The sequence below is a fragment of the Lissotriton helveticus genome, chromosome 10, assembly GCF_964261635.1.
Source record: "Lissotriton helveticus chromosome 10, aLisHel1.1, whole genome shotgun sequence".
Taxonomy (NCBI): Eukaryota; Metazoa; Chordata; class Amphibia; order Caudata; family Salamandridae; genus Lissotriton; species Lissotriton helveticus.
The window spans coordinates 1,176,518,654-1,176,537,336 of NC_136071.1; the positions used below are offsets into that span (position 1 = coordinate 1,176,518,654).

Here is an 18,683-nt window from a genome sequence, read left to right on the forward strand (position 1 = left end):
ACTCGAGTACAGAGTAGCAGGTGCATATGCAAATATATTATTTTATATAAACATATATATGTACTTTAATGTTTGTTTGAATATATATATATATATATATATATATATATATATATATATATATATATATATACTTTAATATGTTTGTTTGAATTTAACTTCTAAATTCTTCTTTTGGATCCCAGCTGCTTCTGCACCCCTTGCCCCAGCCCTGGAGCACAAACTCCCCCTCCCTCTGGGGTCTCTTGTTTCTAAGCAGACTGCAGGGCCCCTGGCGGGTGCAGTCCATTGCCCCGGCCCCCCAGAGGCCTTCACCCCTCCTCTTGCCGTGTCCCCCCCCCCATGGCGGCCGCATGCTGACAGCTCCCGGGGGTGTCCACTGTCACCCCAAGGCCCCCAGGCCTTACCCAAACCCCAGCGCGCACGCCTCTCCACCGGGCCGGCCTCCCCCGCCAATGGACTCTCCCAGTCACAGTTAGAAAGGGGCGGGGCCGCTGGGCGCGTCCAGTGCGTGGCGCGCAGGGGTGCACGGAGGATCCGGCGGCCGCCGCCAGTTTGTTTGTTTGTTCAGTTGTGGTTTCGTTTGTGTTGTTCTTTCTTAGTTCTTGTTTGTTACCGAAAGTTGTCGGCGTTCCAGTTGAGTTTCACGATGGTGAGTACCGCTGCCGCGCGGGGGCGGGAATCCTGGGCCCGGCGGGCCCGCGCAGTGACGTCTGCATGCGTTCGGCGGGAAAGTGGCGGCGGTGACTGCTGCGCAGCGCACTCTGAGGGGCTGAGGCCGGTTACAAGGAGGCCCCTAGAAAGACGAGTTTGGTTTTATTTAACGCATCCGATCATGATCGGGCGCGTTAAATAACTCCACAATGGTCAACATTGTCCAAACTTAACATGGGAAGTATGTAGTGCATTTGCTCCACTGTGCGTATTTCGGTGAGTAAAACATTAAAATCCGCACATTATTCCCAAATAACTTTTAATTGGTGCTGTTTATCGCACCCGAGAATTAATACATTCCATTGGACCGTTATTTACCATGTGCGACAGAAAGCACCTTAACTTGTAACCAGGCCATTATTGTGCTGTAATTGGACGAGGCCGATTTTTTTTATTTTTTCTTATTGTACAGTTGGTTATTGGCTGTAATAGATCTTTATAAGGCAGGCCTGTTCTCGGCCTATATCTTAATGAGAGAAATGTGAAGCTTTTGAGTAACAGTTATTGGTTTGGATTGATTTTGTCTGGTGCGCGGGCCGGGTGGGGGCGACAGAAGCAGCGGGGGTGCCGGGGCTTTGTTTTTCCCTCCATTCTGCCCGGGCCGATCCATTCCGGGTTCTGACAGGCCTCAGTGACGGAAGGGGCGCCTAGGCCTCTGGTGAGGCGCAGACCCATGGGTCCTAAAATGGCGGCGGCCCTGACCCGCGCGGCGCGCGCCCTCAGAGAGAGGCCGCCTGCGCGGGGAGGGGCGTCTGGGGCGCCCAGTGTCGGCGCGCGCAGCCACGCGGAAGGTAGCGCGCGCGCCCACGAGAGGCATCCCGGAGGTGTGTACGCGCCCGCGGAGGGGTAGCGCCTAGAAGCCTCCTTGCTTCACCGTCGTGGTGCGTCGTCGAGGGGTGCTTCGACCAGAGCCGCCACGAAGAGAGTAGGGGCCAGCCCTCGCGGGGGCAAGGGATCTCCGCCGCATCTACTAAAAAGCGCTTCGACGCCTCGTCGGTGGTAGTAGACGCTATATAAATGCAATTACAATAAAATACAAGACTTGGCTTGTCCGTATTCCTTCATACACCTGTTTGAGAGTACTCAAATGTGGCAGCTGGCTAAATTAGCCCTTTGGCTTGTACGTTCCTGACATAAATTAACTCTTTTTATTCATTGTGTTAAGAACTAAAAGACTGCAAACCATTGCCCCCTCCCCAAACCTTACAAATATTTATTTCCTTCTTTGCGTTTCCGATGGCCCAAGCGCAGAGAAAATCCTTGCCCGGAAAGTTTTTTTAAACTGTACCTTTCTACACCGAGTGCTTTTGAGTTTATATATTTTTTCGTATTACTGTTTCTGCAAACTAACTGGACAATTACAGGATTGCAATTATTTTCAGAATACGAGTTTAAGACTGGGAGCGCCCCTACCCCAAATAGGCGAGCTTCGGAAAACCACGCATGTTTAGAAACCCATAGTGTGCTGCCACTGAGTGACTGCACCTACTGCAGTTATACCATGGATACAAGAACTTGTGACTTTTACTCAACGTGTTACGGCTTTAAGCCTACATCGATCTTGATAAATAACTACTCCAGATTGTATTTTCTATTTTTGGAAGACCAAGGGGGTGGGGTCGAGGTTGATGGGTTTCGCAGATTTGCAGAAGCTTGATGGGTCTATCAAATATTCCTCTAGGATGGGAGGACTTCTGGTAGGTTTGGGGTCCTGGATCGCCTTAAAGGCATTCGCTAAAACACAAAATAAACTCATTCATGCTTTCTTTTGGGGATATTGTCATGCACCAATAACACGAATTAATTTACAAACCGCAGTTGCTGTCGCTCACTTTTCAAACGTCTGCAATACTCTGAAAATTACAAAAAAGGAGACGTGGAGATGATGAACATTTTGGCCTACTTTTAAGAGGACAGTGCAACAACCTACGCGATGTAAGAATTTTGATCATGACGATCCGTAGCCTCCCCCCCGGGCCAGGATGGGTTTCAACGTTTTACTGCACATTTAGTCCGAACAACATGTCTAGCACATGTGGCTGTAGACTTGAAATGCAACTGACGGATTACTGCTGAAATTCTACTCGTACCTTTGAAATTTGGAAGATTGATGACAAAATATATCAAGAATTCAACCCCCTCCCCAAGAAGTTGGACGTGGGGCTACAATGAAAACGGAAAGGTGTTTTTGTTGTTGTTATGTATTGTGTTATTTTGGGGACAAGACCTGAAGATTGGATATTTGTGGACCTTTTAAATTACTCATAATTAATATATATTGTGTGGTGTTTCAGTTCAACTTTGACACAATACTTTTTTAAATTTGTCAGCTCTATACTGACTGTCAGCTTTTATTTAATGACAATATGCAATTTGGAAAATATGGCCGAACTGTAAACTGAAGGTGGGGTCACTGGACCTGTGTGCCCCAGGAAGAACCACATTGTGTCCGAATTGACAAAATTAGGCAACAGGAAATGGAAAATTATATGCCAAAATGCAACACACACTAGCAGAAATAGTTTGCAATTTTAACATCTACTAATACTGTCTGGGGGAAGATAGACCTTGTTAGTATGACAGCAGCATACAACTATCAGCAACTGAAAGGGTGACAAGCTAATCTTTGCAACAATCTATTACTGTGCATAACTAGATCTGGCACTGTTTATTTGTAGTCCATTTGAAATAGATTTTTTTTTTGGGGGGGGGGATGAGCTGAAAATTATGCTGCATAAAATGGATTATATGGCAAAGCAATATTTAAGCAGAGCACAGTTGAATCCAAAACCCCTAATTCCAGGCTCCCTGACTAAAAGTACATTAAATAAAGGTCATGTTAGACCTTTCTAGCGAGTACCCCAAGCAAAAATTTCCAAAATGTCTTTTCATAACACAAATCCATGTTAACCTGTTAAATGCGGCCAATTGCAGCACTTCCTTTCTGCTGGGTGTGTCGGCCATTGGCCAACACCAAGAAGGTGTATAAAGGCCTCTCTTGTGCTCTGCACTCCAGGGATTCCTTTATTGTGTATTTACCGCAGACTGCTCGGGATCAGCTTCCCGAACAGCCTGAGTGTTTTTTTTTTTGTTAACTGTAATGAAGATCATTTCAGTAAAGTGAAGGTAAAACAAGCTGATGGGCTTTTTTTACGTCACTGTATCAGTGTGGGCGGGCTGGGGGGAGACATCACCCAGTTCCTCTATATATTTCAATCTTTCTGCCCCCACCCCCTCTGTGCAGATGGGGCAATTACCCCTGATCTGCCCCCAAGTTGCAGAAAGCCCATTAGACACCAGGGAACGTTTTTTTTTAAATCTAAATATAGGGACTGTATGGCTATGCTTCCACCCAAGTAAAAGTGGCATCAGTCTTTATACCCCCTCCGTCTGGGTTGTTTGGATGGGGGTGATTGCCCCCATTGTGGCATGGCCATGCACCCATGTAAACGTGGCGTCAGTCTTTCTGGACCCCTCCCCCCACCTCCGGTGGGGGGGTGGAACTGTGTGATTACCCCCAATCCTCCCCATCGATAGGGGGCAAAAAGCCCCCTAGACAGGGGAAATGGAAAAGAAGCATAAATATATTTATTTGGGTTGTGGCTGTCCACCATGCACATGCCCAATTCCAGTGCAGTCTTTCTGCCCCCGGGCAGGTGATTACAGTCCCCCAAGAAGGCTCACTAAACAGATTTTTTAAAAAGAAATATAATGGTGGGGGCTTCCAACCATGACCGTGCCCCCACCGCAACTAAACGTGGCAAAAGTCTTTCTGGTGCTCCTAGGGGAACAGTTTGATGGGGGTGATTACCCTCAACCTGCCCGACGGGGGCGTTGGAGGGAGTAGTAAGTTCACTAGGCACCAGGGATTCAAAAAATATATATTTAAGGGGGGGGGGGCTGCCCATCATGGGCATGGTCATGCTTCCACCTTGCATGTTTGCCTCCAATTTCTCCCTCTCCCAGTGGGAGGGGTTAAAAAACCCACTATTATCCAGGGTTTAAAGAAAAAGTATACAGGTGGGGCTGCCCGGCATGGCCATCACCCCATCCCAAACACAAGGCAGACAGTCTCTCTGCCCCCGTGGGCAGATGTGTTCGACCCCCCTCCCGCCACCATCCCCATGGGGGGTAGAAAGCCCACTAGACAGTAGGGATTGCTTTCAAGCAATGGTTTTATTTTTTGGGGGGGGGAAGGTGGCCCTGGGCTTGGGACATGCCTCCCTACCCTGGAACCCAATAGACTTTCTGTTCCTCCTGGATAGTGAAATTCACCCTCAGTCTGCCCCCCGGCGAGGGGGGGGGGGAGAAAGAAAGCACACTGGGCACCAGGGATTTCAAAATCGAGCCAAAACAAGCAAAAGGATGGTGCGGCCTACCCTGGCATCGAGCCATACCCCTGCCCCAGTGGAGTCAAAAGTGGCTTTCAGATCCATTGTGCACAGATAAGGAGGCTTTTCCCAATTTGGGTGGTTGCTCTAAATCGGCACCCTGAGAGTGTAGAAAGCTCACTAGCCACCAGGAATTTTGTATTTGGGGCAAATGAAAGGGGTACAGCTGGCAATGCACAATTGCATCAATCAATCGGGGTTTTGTGAAGCACGCTACTCACCCTGAGGGACCCCGAGAGGCAGCTTCAAGCCAGCTTTCAACCTTGGGAGCCGGCTTGCGACCCCAGCACATGGCCACCATACGCCTAGCGAGGACCAGAAGCATCGCAATCAAGCGGCGGGAGGCGTCCGGGTAGAACTTAACAAACCCTAGGAGGCACAGAGGTGGATTAGGCTGCACTGTCGCACCAGTGATGTCAGAAATAGCAGAACAAACTGCCCTCCAGAACTCCGAGACCTTTAGGCAAAGCCAAGCCAGATGGACCAAGTCTGCCGCAGGAGTGGCACAGCACATGCAGTTGTCGCCAGGAATGAGCCCGAGCCTATGGAGTTGCACCGGGGTACGGTAGAACCTATGCAGATACTTGAAATGAATCAAGCAAAGCAGGTAGTTCGGGGACAGCTTCCCCGTTTGATTACAACAATAAAGCCAGTCAGCTGGCGAGATCTCTGCTCCAAGATCAGTTCCCCATGCCTCCCGAGCACGATCCGAGGTAATGGGAACGGACACCAGAGTAAGAGCATAAAGTTTGGGGACCAATTTGTGTGGGGACAAGGAAGTGTAAATAAGATCCAGAGCGGGCATATTGGCTGGGGGCTGAGGGAAGGTGGAGTGCAGCTTCCGACATGTGGCACGTAGCTGGTAGAACAGAAGCGTGTCCCATGGCCCGATGCGCCAGGAAGCGAAAAAAAGGTGTTCTCTGGATAGAGATCCGCCAACGTCGCAAGGCCCAGACGGGCTGCACTCCTGGACATACTGGAGGCCTGGAGAGAGGGAAAATCCGGGTGGTTTGTTATGGGCACAGATTTGGCGGAGAGCAATGGGACGTCAGATAGCCGGCGTAGGCCAGACCAGGCCATCGAAGCGTTGCGACCGTGTCGACCTCAGCGCGAGGGCGCACTGCGGGCGCGAACAAAGCCGTGGACAGAGGCCAGGGGGAAGCTAAATCCCTCTCAACGGCAACATGAGGCTGGTAGGGAGACGGGTGGATCCAGAAATGCAGGAAACTAGCCTGTGCGCACAGTGCATATAGTTTAAAATCTGGCGCCCCCACTCCGCCAGCAGACATGGGAAGAGTAAGAATATCATAAGCTACTCTTGGTTGTTTACCTGCCCAGACCAATGAAATAATTAGAGAACGCAATTTGCGAAAAAAGTGCGCGGTAAGGGGGTGGGAATATTTAAAAACAAGTAAAGGAATTTTGGAAGAACCACAATTTTGGCGATGGCGATGCGGCCCGCCAAAGACAGCGGGAGCCTACTCCACGATGGAATCTTGGATTCAAGCCAGCCAACCGCGCATCCGAAGTTCGATCTCCACAGTTCGTCCAAATCTCTGCTGAGCCAAATGCCCAAATAGCGCGTTTGGCTCGATGCCCAGACAAAGGGAAAGTGGAGGGGAAAAGGCACCGTGGTGTCAGTCAGGGGGAAGAGTACTGACTTGCTCCAGTTTACCTGGATGCCCGACAGCCCACCAAACCGAATTATTTCGCGGACGAGGGGTCTAAGGTTCTCTGGGGGTGACGAACATAAAGCATGTCATCCGCATACATTGAAACAAGTAAGGCACAAGACGAAAAACCAAGGCCCCTGTGGGTGTGGTGCTGCCGCAGCCTGGCAGCCAGGGGCTCCATTGCTATAGCAAAAAGCATGGGCGATAGTGGGCACCCCTGATGTGTGCCCACTATCGTGCGGGTGACGTGACGCCGAGCGATAGAAATAGGGTCCGAAATTTGGCTATTAATGCGGAGACGTGCTGTAGGGTTAGTATACAGGAGTCTGACGTTGCGCAGGAAGTGGTCGCTAAAACCCATGCGTGGCAAGATGTAGAATAAAAAAGGCCACTCAAGCGTGTCAAACACCTTGGTGGCGTCAAGCAAGGCAGCCACAGCCGGTAGATCAGGGTTAATTTGATGCAATACCGAGAAAATCGTACGGCGGCTGTGGGAGGTCGCCCTCCCAGGGATGAAACCCGATTGATCGGGAAGAGCGATGGTAGGCAAAAGCAAGAGAAGACGGGAAGCAATCATCTTAGCGAAGATTTTGTTGAGACCGGGGACGGTAGGAGTTGCGGCGGTCCGGGGGTTTATTGGGTTTAAGATGGAGGGTTAATAGCGCCTCGCGCAGGGAGGGCTGAAAGGAGCCGGAATCAAACGAGTCATTATACATTGCAGCGAGATGTGGCTCCAGGAGACCGGCAAACGCCTTATAGAAAGAGGCCGGCAGACCATCTAATCCAGGGGCCTTGTCGCCGGGCAGACAGTTGATGACCGCCAATATTTCTTCTCCGGAGAATGGTTCATCAAGAAATTTGCGATGGTGGTCTTCAAGCTATACCAATGCGATGGAGTCAAAATATTGGCCAAAGTCCACTCGCGGCAGAGGTGTGCCAGCGGAGTAGAGTTGCGAGTAAAAGTCGAGAAAACAGGACTTAATGATTTCCGGGGAGGTAGTCCTGTCCTGACCGCAGTCACTTAAGGCAGTGACATAGGAAGCGGCGCGCGGTGGGCGAAGAAGGTTGGCAAGGGTGCTCCCAGGACGATCCCCCTCACCAAAACGGCACGCCCGGCCCTCCCTGCCAAGGAATGACACTTCACGATCAGCTTCGTCGGAGAATTCGGTGTGTTTCTGGCGAAGTTTCGCCAGTGTCTCTGGACTAGGGCTTGCAGCCTGCGCGGCCTCTAAATCCCTAATTTCCCCCTCGAGCTTCTCTAAAGTAGAACGATTGGAACGAAGGACGCCTGCCTGCTTAGGTATACACTCGCCTCGGATAACGGCCTTGAACCCTTCCCATAAGGTAGAAGCGGACTCAACCGATCCCACATTGAGATCGAAATAAGTGGCGATCGCAGTCTGGATGTCCGCACAGAAAACGGGGTCTCGGAGGGCAGTAGGGGAAAGGCACCAAGCAAAAGACCGCTTCGGAATAAGGGGAGGACGTAGACAAAGCTGGATAGCGGCGTGGTCGGAAAAAATGCGAGCCATGTGCCTCAGAAAGCCAGGAAAGGACGTCCGGGGAGGTCAGCCAAAAGTCTGTCCGGGACCAACAGCCCCGTGCGCCAGTGAAGCAGGTGCCCTCTCGCACCTCAGGGAAGGAATATCGCCAAACGTCGTAGAGGGCATTTTCGGTGTAAATAGATGAAAGAGCCGCAGCGGCGCGTAGGTGAAAGGATTGGAAGCCCTACCGATCCAAAGCCGCTGAAGGAGTAACGTTTAAGTCGCCGCCCCAGATAATCGCGGCAGGACCGCAAGAGGAGATGAGGTGCCAGACATGAGTGAAAAAGTCTGCATCATCACAGTTAAGGCCATATACAGCGGCAATCATAACAGGCTGCGCTAGTAGTAAGCTGTGTAAAATCACATATCTACCCTCCGGGTCAAGGATTGCCCTGTCCGTCTGCCAGGGTAGGCCCGACGCATCAGAATAGCGACGCCCCTGGAGTATGAAGAGTAGGTGGCGGAGTGAGATTCCCCCCAATACCTGAATCAAAGTTTGGAAATAGTCGCCGGCAGCAGGTGCGTCTCTTGAAGGAGACAGAGATCAACTTTATGGCGCTGTAAATGGGAATGGATCAGGCGGGCTTTGCGATGATCATTTAATCCCCAAATATTCCAGGACCAACACACCAACTCGGCCATGAGGTGACAAGCGTGACATTGAAAACATACGCAGCAGTGGCGGGGCCTCACAGAAGAGCGCAACCACCACAAGGATCAGAAGGGAAGGGGGGCAGTGTTCGATGACCCTTACCAAGGGAGGTAAAGACCTCCGGAAACGCACCGCCGGTGGGAAAAGTAGGCGTGACTGCAGGGGGGAGGTACGCAAGCAATTAGAGGATAGCCAGTGCCAAGAGCGCAAATCTCTGCGGGGGATAGTGAAGGCTGAGCCCCAGGCAGCACTAAAGGGGGATGGCATAGTGGGAGGAAGTGTGACCCAAAGAGCCACAGGACGACCTGACACCAAAGGAGCAGAGCAAGTCAAAAAGCACAATGAAACGTAGCCTGCAACACTAAAAGCGAGCAGCCAGAGCAAAGAGCACAGCACAGTGTCAATGTAAAAACAATGAGCAACAGTTCGGCGGCAGACTGAAGCCGCCTCCTCAATAGAGGACCCAATTTCCTCAAACAAGGAAGACCCACCCACCCCGCACCCACACCAACCCCCCAATCAGGCTGAGCAGCCCACCCAACCCCAGAAACCCACAACTGGGAAAGGAGAGAACCGCTTTAGAATAGGGAATCATCCCATGGGGGCATGGCAGGGCTAGGCGTACACCCCTGCAGTTAAGCAGGGTGGCCAAGCTAAGGAGGTGTTAGGCATCGTTCAGAACAAGAATAAATGAGAAAATAACACAATGCCTGCACTTCAGTCATGGTCATTTAAACAATCCGCGCCATCAAGCTGCGATTTGGAAGGTGAGGAACGGGTTGACCTCTCAAGTTTCTTGGCAAATGCGAGTGCCTCCTTCGGATCCGGGAAGACGAGTGTTTTTGCTCCCTGACTGACCCTCAACTTCGCCGGGTAGGCCGGGGAGACATCTGTGGTTCAAAGGGAAACCGATTAAACCACCTCTAACTTCAAAGAAACACAACAGTATATTGCAGAGACACTGGACCGCCGAACCCGGACTGCTTGGTGCACATTGCCAGATGACTGTGTTGTGTACATGGAGTATTGCTGCTTGTGAAGAGTACTGCGTGCAATTTCTGAATGGTGGCCGACCAGGGTCGAAGACCTGCTGAACTGTGGTGCCCCGAAGTGTGCTCTCCAAGGGCCTGTCATTGGCCCTCCTGTTCTCCGGAGATCTCAGAGACCTCAGAAAATCTCCAGCGAAGGTCTACCTGTGACATCTGGAGAGCAGTGCCCTCTCAAGTGCCCACATAGGCTACTGAATCCCAACAGGTATCTAGGTGTGAGCGTGGAACTAAGATTTGTACCTGGATACTGGATTGTTTAGTGCCGAGCCCCAGAAATCTTGCCAGCATCTAAGGCGTGTGGTTGACATGACCCTAAATTGCGATCCCCTCAGGAAAAGATGACTTGTCCAAAATCCACTCCACCACTACTCGCGACAAATTCTACTAATCTGTTACGAACACCAGCAAGGGGGAAAGGGGAAGTGGAAGAGAAAATAAAAAAAGAGAGCCTGCCTCGACCGCCTGGTGCATCTTCTGCTACTTTCTTTACTTGCACTTAAGAAGTGACATTAAAAGATAATTAACATAAGCACTCCTCAAATCTATCTCTGAATTTAACCGCATCGGTGCGGCGCATTTTCCCGCTGTGCGCTAAGCGCAAACGGAAACCTATGCGTTCATGACGGTATTGAGGTTTTGCCATTCTATTTTGTCAAAAGTTTTATCTCTAGTAATGTCTGTAGATAATTGAAATGCGATTTCCCAATTCTATTGTAGCAGTAGATATGATGTTTTTAAATGGTCTGGAAGGACTCATTCGATGTTGAGATCATTGTATTTACTAGTTCTGTTTTTCTTGTAGTAGTCTTGTTACCCTCTGGGTTCCTTTCAGAAAAATTCTTGATGACAAGCTATGTTGCTACATATATAAAAAAAAAAAAAAAAAAAATATATATATATACTTAGATTGTGTTTAACTTGTTTTACTCCTTTCTTTACAATTATTATTTCTGAAGTTCGAATTCAGTCTTTAATTAAATTCAATTTTAACTATGACTATTGTAATCAAACACCTAAACAAAGCGTCTCCGGCGCAATTTCATTGAATCACTCTCTGGACTCTGAACACAAGAACACTTACTTGAATTTTTGGGAGAATGCTTTTCTTAACAGAAGATTCTCTCTTCTCCAACAAAACTCCTTGTTTTCTTGTCCGTTCCTTCCCCGCTAAGCTTTCTGAGCTTATGCAGGGAAAGACGCTATTCAAAGACAATTTTCTGAAAACAATAGCTTGGAGGAAGCGTGATGCTGAGACGCTACCTCAACGGTCCAAATTTTCAGTTAAAGTGCACGTGCATATATTCCTAGTGCGCACTAACAACTCTTCATGTCCTCGCGGCATTAACAACTAGACCATGAACCTTGCATCGGAGTTGCTACAGCCCAATTAGTATGTACTCCTTGCGCCAGAGCCAAACACTGCAAAATAACCCTAAGAAGAAGTTTCCAACCAGGATTCCCTCTTCTCAACAGTATTTCTTAAACAGACGACTTTTCCAGCCAACAAAGGGTCTTGTAATGGTTTCTTTCTTACAAGATAAGTGGTTCCTGACAGTAGTGGTTACTTTACCGCAGGGACCCTGACACTCCTAAACGTACTGTTGGTGGTGAGGGGATTCACCAGTTGTGGGAACCGCATGGCCTCTTAGGTCAATTGTGCTGTATTTCTAGTGTGCAGCACGCTGACTGCATGCTTATTGCGTGTGGTGTCCGATTCACAGGATGTGACCCTCTCGGGTGCTGGTGTACCCGTCGTAGTGACTCATTCTACCTCATGTGGCTCTGCTGAACTTGTGTGTGTGTGTGTGTGTGTGTGTGTGTGTGTGTGTGACCGGTCTGGTGTAACCTGTGTCATTGTGCACCAGATGTTGTGTATCATTTCCAGGGTGGTATGGAATTTGCAACTCTTCGATGTGTGTGACCGGAATAGCCTGGTGCAACCCATCTCAATGTGCATTGTCATTGTGGCTCATTTCCAGGGAGGTACGGAATTAGCAAATCTTCGTGTTTGAGACCTTAAGTGTCTGGTGCGACACATAGCAACACGCACCAGATGCTATGCCCGGATTACCTGGGCACGATCCTGATCAATGTATACCGGACGGGGGGGCCTCCTTCTATCGAGAGGCTCCCCTGTGTTACTTCCCATTCATCTGTTGTTCTCCATTGACCTTCATTGCGGCCGACCAACTGCCCCTCTCCACACCTGGCCCCTCCTGAAAACAGTGTGGGTCCAGGTAATAGTGAGAGTGATTGACTGGGTTGAAGCAATGCTTCCGAGAGAGTATCGGAAGTGGGTCTAGAGACTGCTTTATTCTATTGTGTTATGAGACCTTACCGAGTAGCTACTAAACGCCCGTCGTTAAGTCTACCTAAAAATTAAAACTTGCTGCATATTCCCTCCTGCTTCCAGAGGACCCGAATAAGTGTGACTTTGGCGCGTGCGGCCCAGTATCCAGGAGGAGGGGCTGGTTATCTTCCATCTGGGGGATAGGACAATGGAGTTGATCCACTGGGTGAAGGGAGGCTGGGGTCACAGAGTCTGCGGGGCATTATCCATTGACCTGCTGGGTGCCATTTAGCACCACATTAGAGTTCTGAGTGCGCATGTGTGTTAGAGTGTGCTGAAATGAGTCAAACTATCTAGCGGTGCAGTGTTTGTGTGTGTGTGTGTGAGAGTGGGAGTGGGAGTGGGAGTGATAGTCGGCAGACCGCTTGTGATTCACGACACTGGGCAGCGGTGCAGCCATATGCGTTCATTTCATGCCAAAATAAATTTGACATTAGGTCACGTTGCTCCAACTCGTCGTGCTGCTAAAAATTGTTATAGTTTCTTGTATGTACATATCTTTGATATCGTTGTGACCTGGGTTGTACCCTATAACTGTCTGGGATTGTATTATCAGGATTGCTAGTCTGAGCCGCATAGGGATGAACACTCTCTCCCTGAATGTACGGGGGGGGACAGGGTTTAGATTTGGAAGTGTGCATACTATCAATATCATACCAATACGAGTGGGCCTAGTACTGCTAGTAATGTTTCCAGATGTGTTTTATGCCCAAAAGTATCTGATGTTTCTGTTAAATTATTGAATCGGTGTGTTGAATACAAATGTTATTTACATTCATCCTGTGTGATGTCTCTTTTGTGACGCTGATTGTATTTACATGAGTGACTGCTGTGCCTTTGCTTTACACATTTCCTCTGAGATAAGCTTGACTGCTCAGTGCCAAGCTACCCAAGACATTCCAAATGACAACCTTTTTTTTAACATTTTTGCTGGCAACCCTGCCAGTCGCACTGAGGTGACCTTGCATAGGGTGGCCTCTAACATGATCTTGACTGTTGTGGTCACTACATTAAAAGTGTTAGTAGCTATGGATGATTTTCTTTTACCATAACTAGCTCTTATTACAAAAAAAGCTTGGGGATTGTTGTTCTAGATTCTCCTGTGATAAGGCTATTTTGTGCACCTAGCCTGGTGGTGCCCCTGGGAAGCTGCCAACTGGAGAGAGAGATATATACGATTTGGAAAACATAATGCAATTTTGGCCTTGGTGAAATGCCCCACATCTGATAAGGCATGTGCCCTCTTGCTGGGCAGGTGTGAAGTGGCAATGAGTTTAGTGAGCGGCCATGACCCGGGGTGAAATGGTGGCTGAAAAATTTCACTTTTGTAATGACTCCTCAGACACACGAAACACTTTCACACCGAAGTGCATATTGTCTCCTCTAAAAGCAATACCTGAAGACCTGAACATTTAGCCCTTGATGTGTAACTGTTACCTGGGTGCTGGAACTTGTCCCCCCCCCCACCCCCTTCTCAGCTAAAAAATGTATGACGTGATAAGAATGGCACAGTGACTTTTCATGTGTATGATTGTTCCTCTCCGTACATTCTTTATTGTGCTGCATATATTTTTGAAATATGCACAGTTTGTTTCTACCGTCTTTTTATTGCTGTGTTTTTTGTATGCTAATGTGATACATTTACAAATGGAGAGTAGCAAGGGTTTCCATCTTGTAAAAGTAAAACAAGCGATCTCTGTGATCTTAGAAAAACAATTAGAATTTCTTTTCGACACTAGAGTGTAGTTATTCAGCACCTGGAAACGTGATTCATTTTGAAAAAAATGCTTATGCAAAATGTTTCCCCAGGACATGAGAACTTGAGGCTGGCCTCCAGAGGACTCATGATGATAGAACACAGTGGATAGATTGAATCTCATAATGATACTTGTAGATAAGCAGGCAACGCAGTACTACTCTTCGAAAACTCCTTCCCGGGCAGGGCTCCTCCAATTACGTCCGTAAAATGGGCGATTTTGGGAAGAGTTTCCACTCTAGTGAAGACTTCTATGAAGGCTGTCAAGTTTGTGGCCATTATTGGGTATAAGCTGTTCAAACATTATGAATCTGGGTATAATTGGTTATTCATTCCGATAACTCCCTTACCGAATTTGACCCTTGTGAGCATAATTTGGCTAATTCCCGTTCTTTCATTTCGGCTGGTTTATTCAAAGTCTAGGGCACACCAGTATGACTAGATTGACTGCACAGATTCTGGAGTATTAGTCCTACTGGCAAGTCATTTTACACTATATAGGACTCCATTAAACTAAATGTTTCCTCTTTCACTGATTAGAAAAAAGTTCTATTAATTTCGATATAGCTACCTGGACCACTTCAAACCAACATCTTTAGCATAAATAGGACCTTTATTACCAAATTTCATTTTTACACGTGCAATTGGAGTTGGGTGTTTTAGACATCTGTTCTTTCAGCCTTGACAAAGTCTGGTGGACGTAACACGTTGGCTGCTTTTCCAATGGAACTATGTTGTGGAGTAGAATATTATAAAATCAGTCATTGAAAGATACAAAGCAGTATACTTTTTTTGTCTAAATTGAATCTTGAGCTAATGGCATACACCTTGTATGAGAGTGCCCCTGTCACATTGTTCACAAGTTTCCATGTTAATTTTGTCCACTGGACAAGTAAACCTAAGCCCTTGCAGCACAAACCCTTTGGTTGCCAATTACGATGTGCAATATAATTTTGGGATATAGGACTGGCTGCTGCCATGGCAAGATATACATCCACATCTACAAGATGCTCAACGTTGTGTATATATAGTTGATTAGTACAAAGACTTCACTGATCGGGTGGGCTCACTAAGGAATCGCATTACTGTCATCTTGACATGCATTACTGACCGTGATCTTACTGCCAAAAACACATACATTTGCAAAATGTTATAATTTGTGGTTACTTGTAATGTTGTCGAAATGCTTCTTGACGATATGAAGGTGCGTGTACAAAATTAAAAGCAAGATTGTCCAGTTCCAAATGCCCCATATACATTTTGTAATTTGAAAAAAGTGGCACCCGTCACATGCAGTTTTGTTAAACTACTGTGCAATTTGAAAGGACAAGTAGATTTAATAAATAATTGAGCATTAGAGTTAAACCACAACATTAATAGCAACTGGTAAAAATGAACGATGGGCATTTTCTTATAGTCGGACAAGTGCACCTGCAGTTTAATCACTTTGCATTGGTACTGATCTATTACTTAAATGAATGTAAGCCTGGGAGTTTTTGAGTTTTATTTTGACATGAGCAAATACACAAAATATGTAAATTTGCTCAGGTATAAACCTTGAGAGCAAACCCACATTACAGATTTGTTTCTTTTTTCCTTTCTCAACACCTCCCTCCCCTTTTTGGAGGGGGTAGTCCCTTCTACTCTGAGGAAAGATTTTCCTTTGCCACGTTTAAATGTCCACCCTTTTGGTGATTGTACTGGAAAGGGGTTGATAAAAGCCCTTTAATACGCTAGTTTGTGGGTGTGTACAACCCAGTAGGGAAATCCAGCCATGGAACTGTCATTTTCTTCCAGCCCTGACCGGACATTTGCTCACATGAAAAGTTTGTAAGTAATGAGTGCAAAACCAACTATGCAGGTGTTTGTCACTCTTAATTGCGCAAGTAGCTAGAGAATGGGGTCTCATATCATTTTGTCTCTGACCAGATATTACAGGTTTCATCTAGTTGTAAAATGTAAACGAGTTGTTCTTCTAGTACTCGGTACATGATTACTAATATTGCAAGTAAATGTAAATGTCAGCGTTTGTAGAGCGCACAGCTACCTCCAACGGAAGTGTCCCGGCGCTGTCCGTATACCGCTTAGGAACCATTCCTGTCTTTTCCCTGTGAAATGTCCCCTCCTGGGCACCCCCAATGTGAAGCCAGGCATCCCAGCGCTGTTGTGGCCGTTGTGGAGATTAAGCAAGCTATTGCCCAGAGTTGCAGAGAGGGACCCATGATTAGAATAGGCACCGGGGTGGGTATTGAACCCTGGTCCCGGACCAGACCTCTGCATCAGGGTCTGCCGCTCTAACCATTTGAGCCACACTTCTCCACTATATGGGAACGGACACAGTGACATAAAGTGAGTTGCCAACCATTTTAAATCTTCATACAGTAGGTCTTCTGCAACCTGTGGGAACGTTGATTCCCCTAATCTTATGGTATCCCCCAAATCTCTGCACCCGGCCGCCCCAGTGCAACTGGTGGTGCAACTTGAGTGATTACCTAGACATTAGGGAACCTTGATCAGAAGACTGGTAACGTACAAGTAAAGTATTGCTGAGAAATCCTGAAATGAAGGAGCCATGTCCCTCATTGAAGGAATGGCGTACACATAAGACTGAAAGAGACACGACTTAAGCATAAGGAAAATCCAGATATGGTCAAACTAAATGAGGTCCGTTTGGAAGTTAACAAATTAAGGAATATGGTTTTGATGAGCATGATGTGGGGAAATTAGCTAAATGAAATATTGCAGCTGTGGAAGTAATTTGCATATAGCCAACACCTCAAATTGTTATGCTAGAAATTTAACTTGTAGGTAGTATGGGCTTAAGGGACTCTATGGACGAGTGCGTACAGGTGTAGTTGACGGAGTAAAGTGAACACATGCCTCTTAAAAGTGAAAGACAACTATAAAAATGCATATAAATTGCTAATTGGAGTATCAGATGTTGCAAATTTGCAAATAGTGTGACACAGAACATTACATTGTAGATTGTAATATCATGATAGGACGGTTAGAATTTTTATTTTTTATGGCACAGTCTTCTTATATGTTGGCGAATGATAAGGGTTAGATGAAAACCTTTGGCTTAGATGACAATGTGTTACTTAAGCCAGCCAGACACCGTTTTGGATATGGAGGTGCTACCATTGACCTTATAGGATACGATACGCTCATATGGTAATACAATTCTAACATCGAGAGATGGTTGGTTAAGAGCATATGGCTAAGAGAGGAGATATTTTGTTGGGGTGGTGTTATCAAAGAGATTTTGTCATTCTTTTGAATCCCAATGCACTGGAATAGGCAATGTTGATATCTCTTGTGAGTTATGATAGTGGTATACTAAAGAAGTTTCCCGAATTATTTTAAGAGGGATTGGGTTTGTTGAAGGATTTTGTAAACTAGATTGTGTTGAAAGGAGATGGAACACAATCAGTCTTTTAACCCAGTAAGGTTCAACACATGATGATTGAGCCACTTAAAGAGCCACTTAAAGAGGTATTGAACAAGTCATTAAGACAAGGGGAGCTCGAGGAGATAAAATCATTGGAGTTGCTTGCACCTATAGTTATGGCATCCAATAATGAAGGCAAAAATATACACATTCGTCCGTACCCTAGGGATGTAAACTTAAACACGGGTGGAGAGATAGCCTTTGCCCAACACATTCGAGGAATTATTGATGACAAAAGATGGTGTGCTCAGTGTGATAGACCTTTTCTCAGGGAATCTTCAAATTGAGTTGTCCATAGAAGGTAGGCCACTCGTGTCATTAGTGACACCTTGTGGTACTTATTCATTAATTAGAGGCTGTTTGGTTTAGTGTCTGCAGCAGCGTGTTTCCAAAGACTCTTAAAGCGTATACTAGGTAGGTTGAACCAATCTTTAGTTGTTTAGGATGATATTTTGGTTTGTGGCAAGCATGAAGAAACACAATGAATTTCTGTTGGTACTTCTGGAGAAAGTAATAGCAAATGGTTTTTTTTTTTTTTTTTTTATATTTTTATTGTTATTTCAACATATAGTAACAATACAGAGCTGTACACGATGTAGGGCGAGACAACAATTATTGATGTGATTGGCAGCAAGGAACAAATACAGTGGCAACAGTGCACGTTACAATCATCTCAAGCCCCATCCAACATTGCTGAAAAAAGGAAAGGAAAACAGTATTTGAGACATACAACAGTCCTTCTCCGCATTCCCCACCAGGGTGCTTTGCCTGTGTCCATTTCCACCCTTAACCATCCACCAGGGTAAAGATTGCCTTTGAAGTTCAAGGCAGCGGGACTTAGCATGCGAATGTGAATGTGGTTCATCACAAATGTCAAGTGCACGACCAGTGGGGTGTCATAGGGGAGGGGCGCCGCTGAAGGTCGTGATGGGTGCGGCATAGGCCATTCCATGCCTAGACATCTCGCGCTAATTACGTCGGGGGAGAAGAAAAGTGAAAGTATAACCTACTTGTTTCTAATTCACAAGGATGTAGGTAATGGTCGCGGTGCGCTGCGCACAATGTTTCTCTCTGTCACTCAGCAATTCGCAGTGTGGTCTCAG

The 18,683-nt window shown here is 46.9% G+C and overlaps 1 protein-coding gene across 5 annotated transcripts in view; it reads left to right on the forward strand.

Annotated features, from left to right (window-relative positions):
* The first annotated feature begins 494 nt into the window (after positions 1–494).
* Positions 495–18,683, forward strand: part of DAZL (deleted in azoospermia like) — a 794,400-nt gene continuing 776,211 nt past the window's right edge. For 4 of the 5 annotated variants that reach the window (XM_078664021.1, XM_078664020.1, XM_078664023.1 and 1 more), the window contains exon 1: positions 495–652. In XM_078664021.1, the coding sequence (XP_078520147.1) occupies positions 650–652 (3 nt within the window). In that variant the 5' untranslated portion in view covers positions 495–649. Of the gene's footprint in view, positions 653–778; positions 931–18,683 lie in introns of those variants that run through there. The other variant, XM_078664024.1, reaches the window with a different exon arrangement.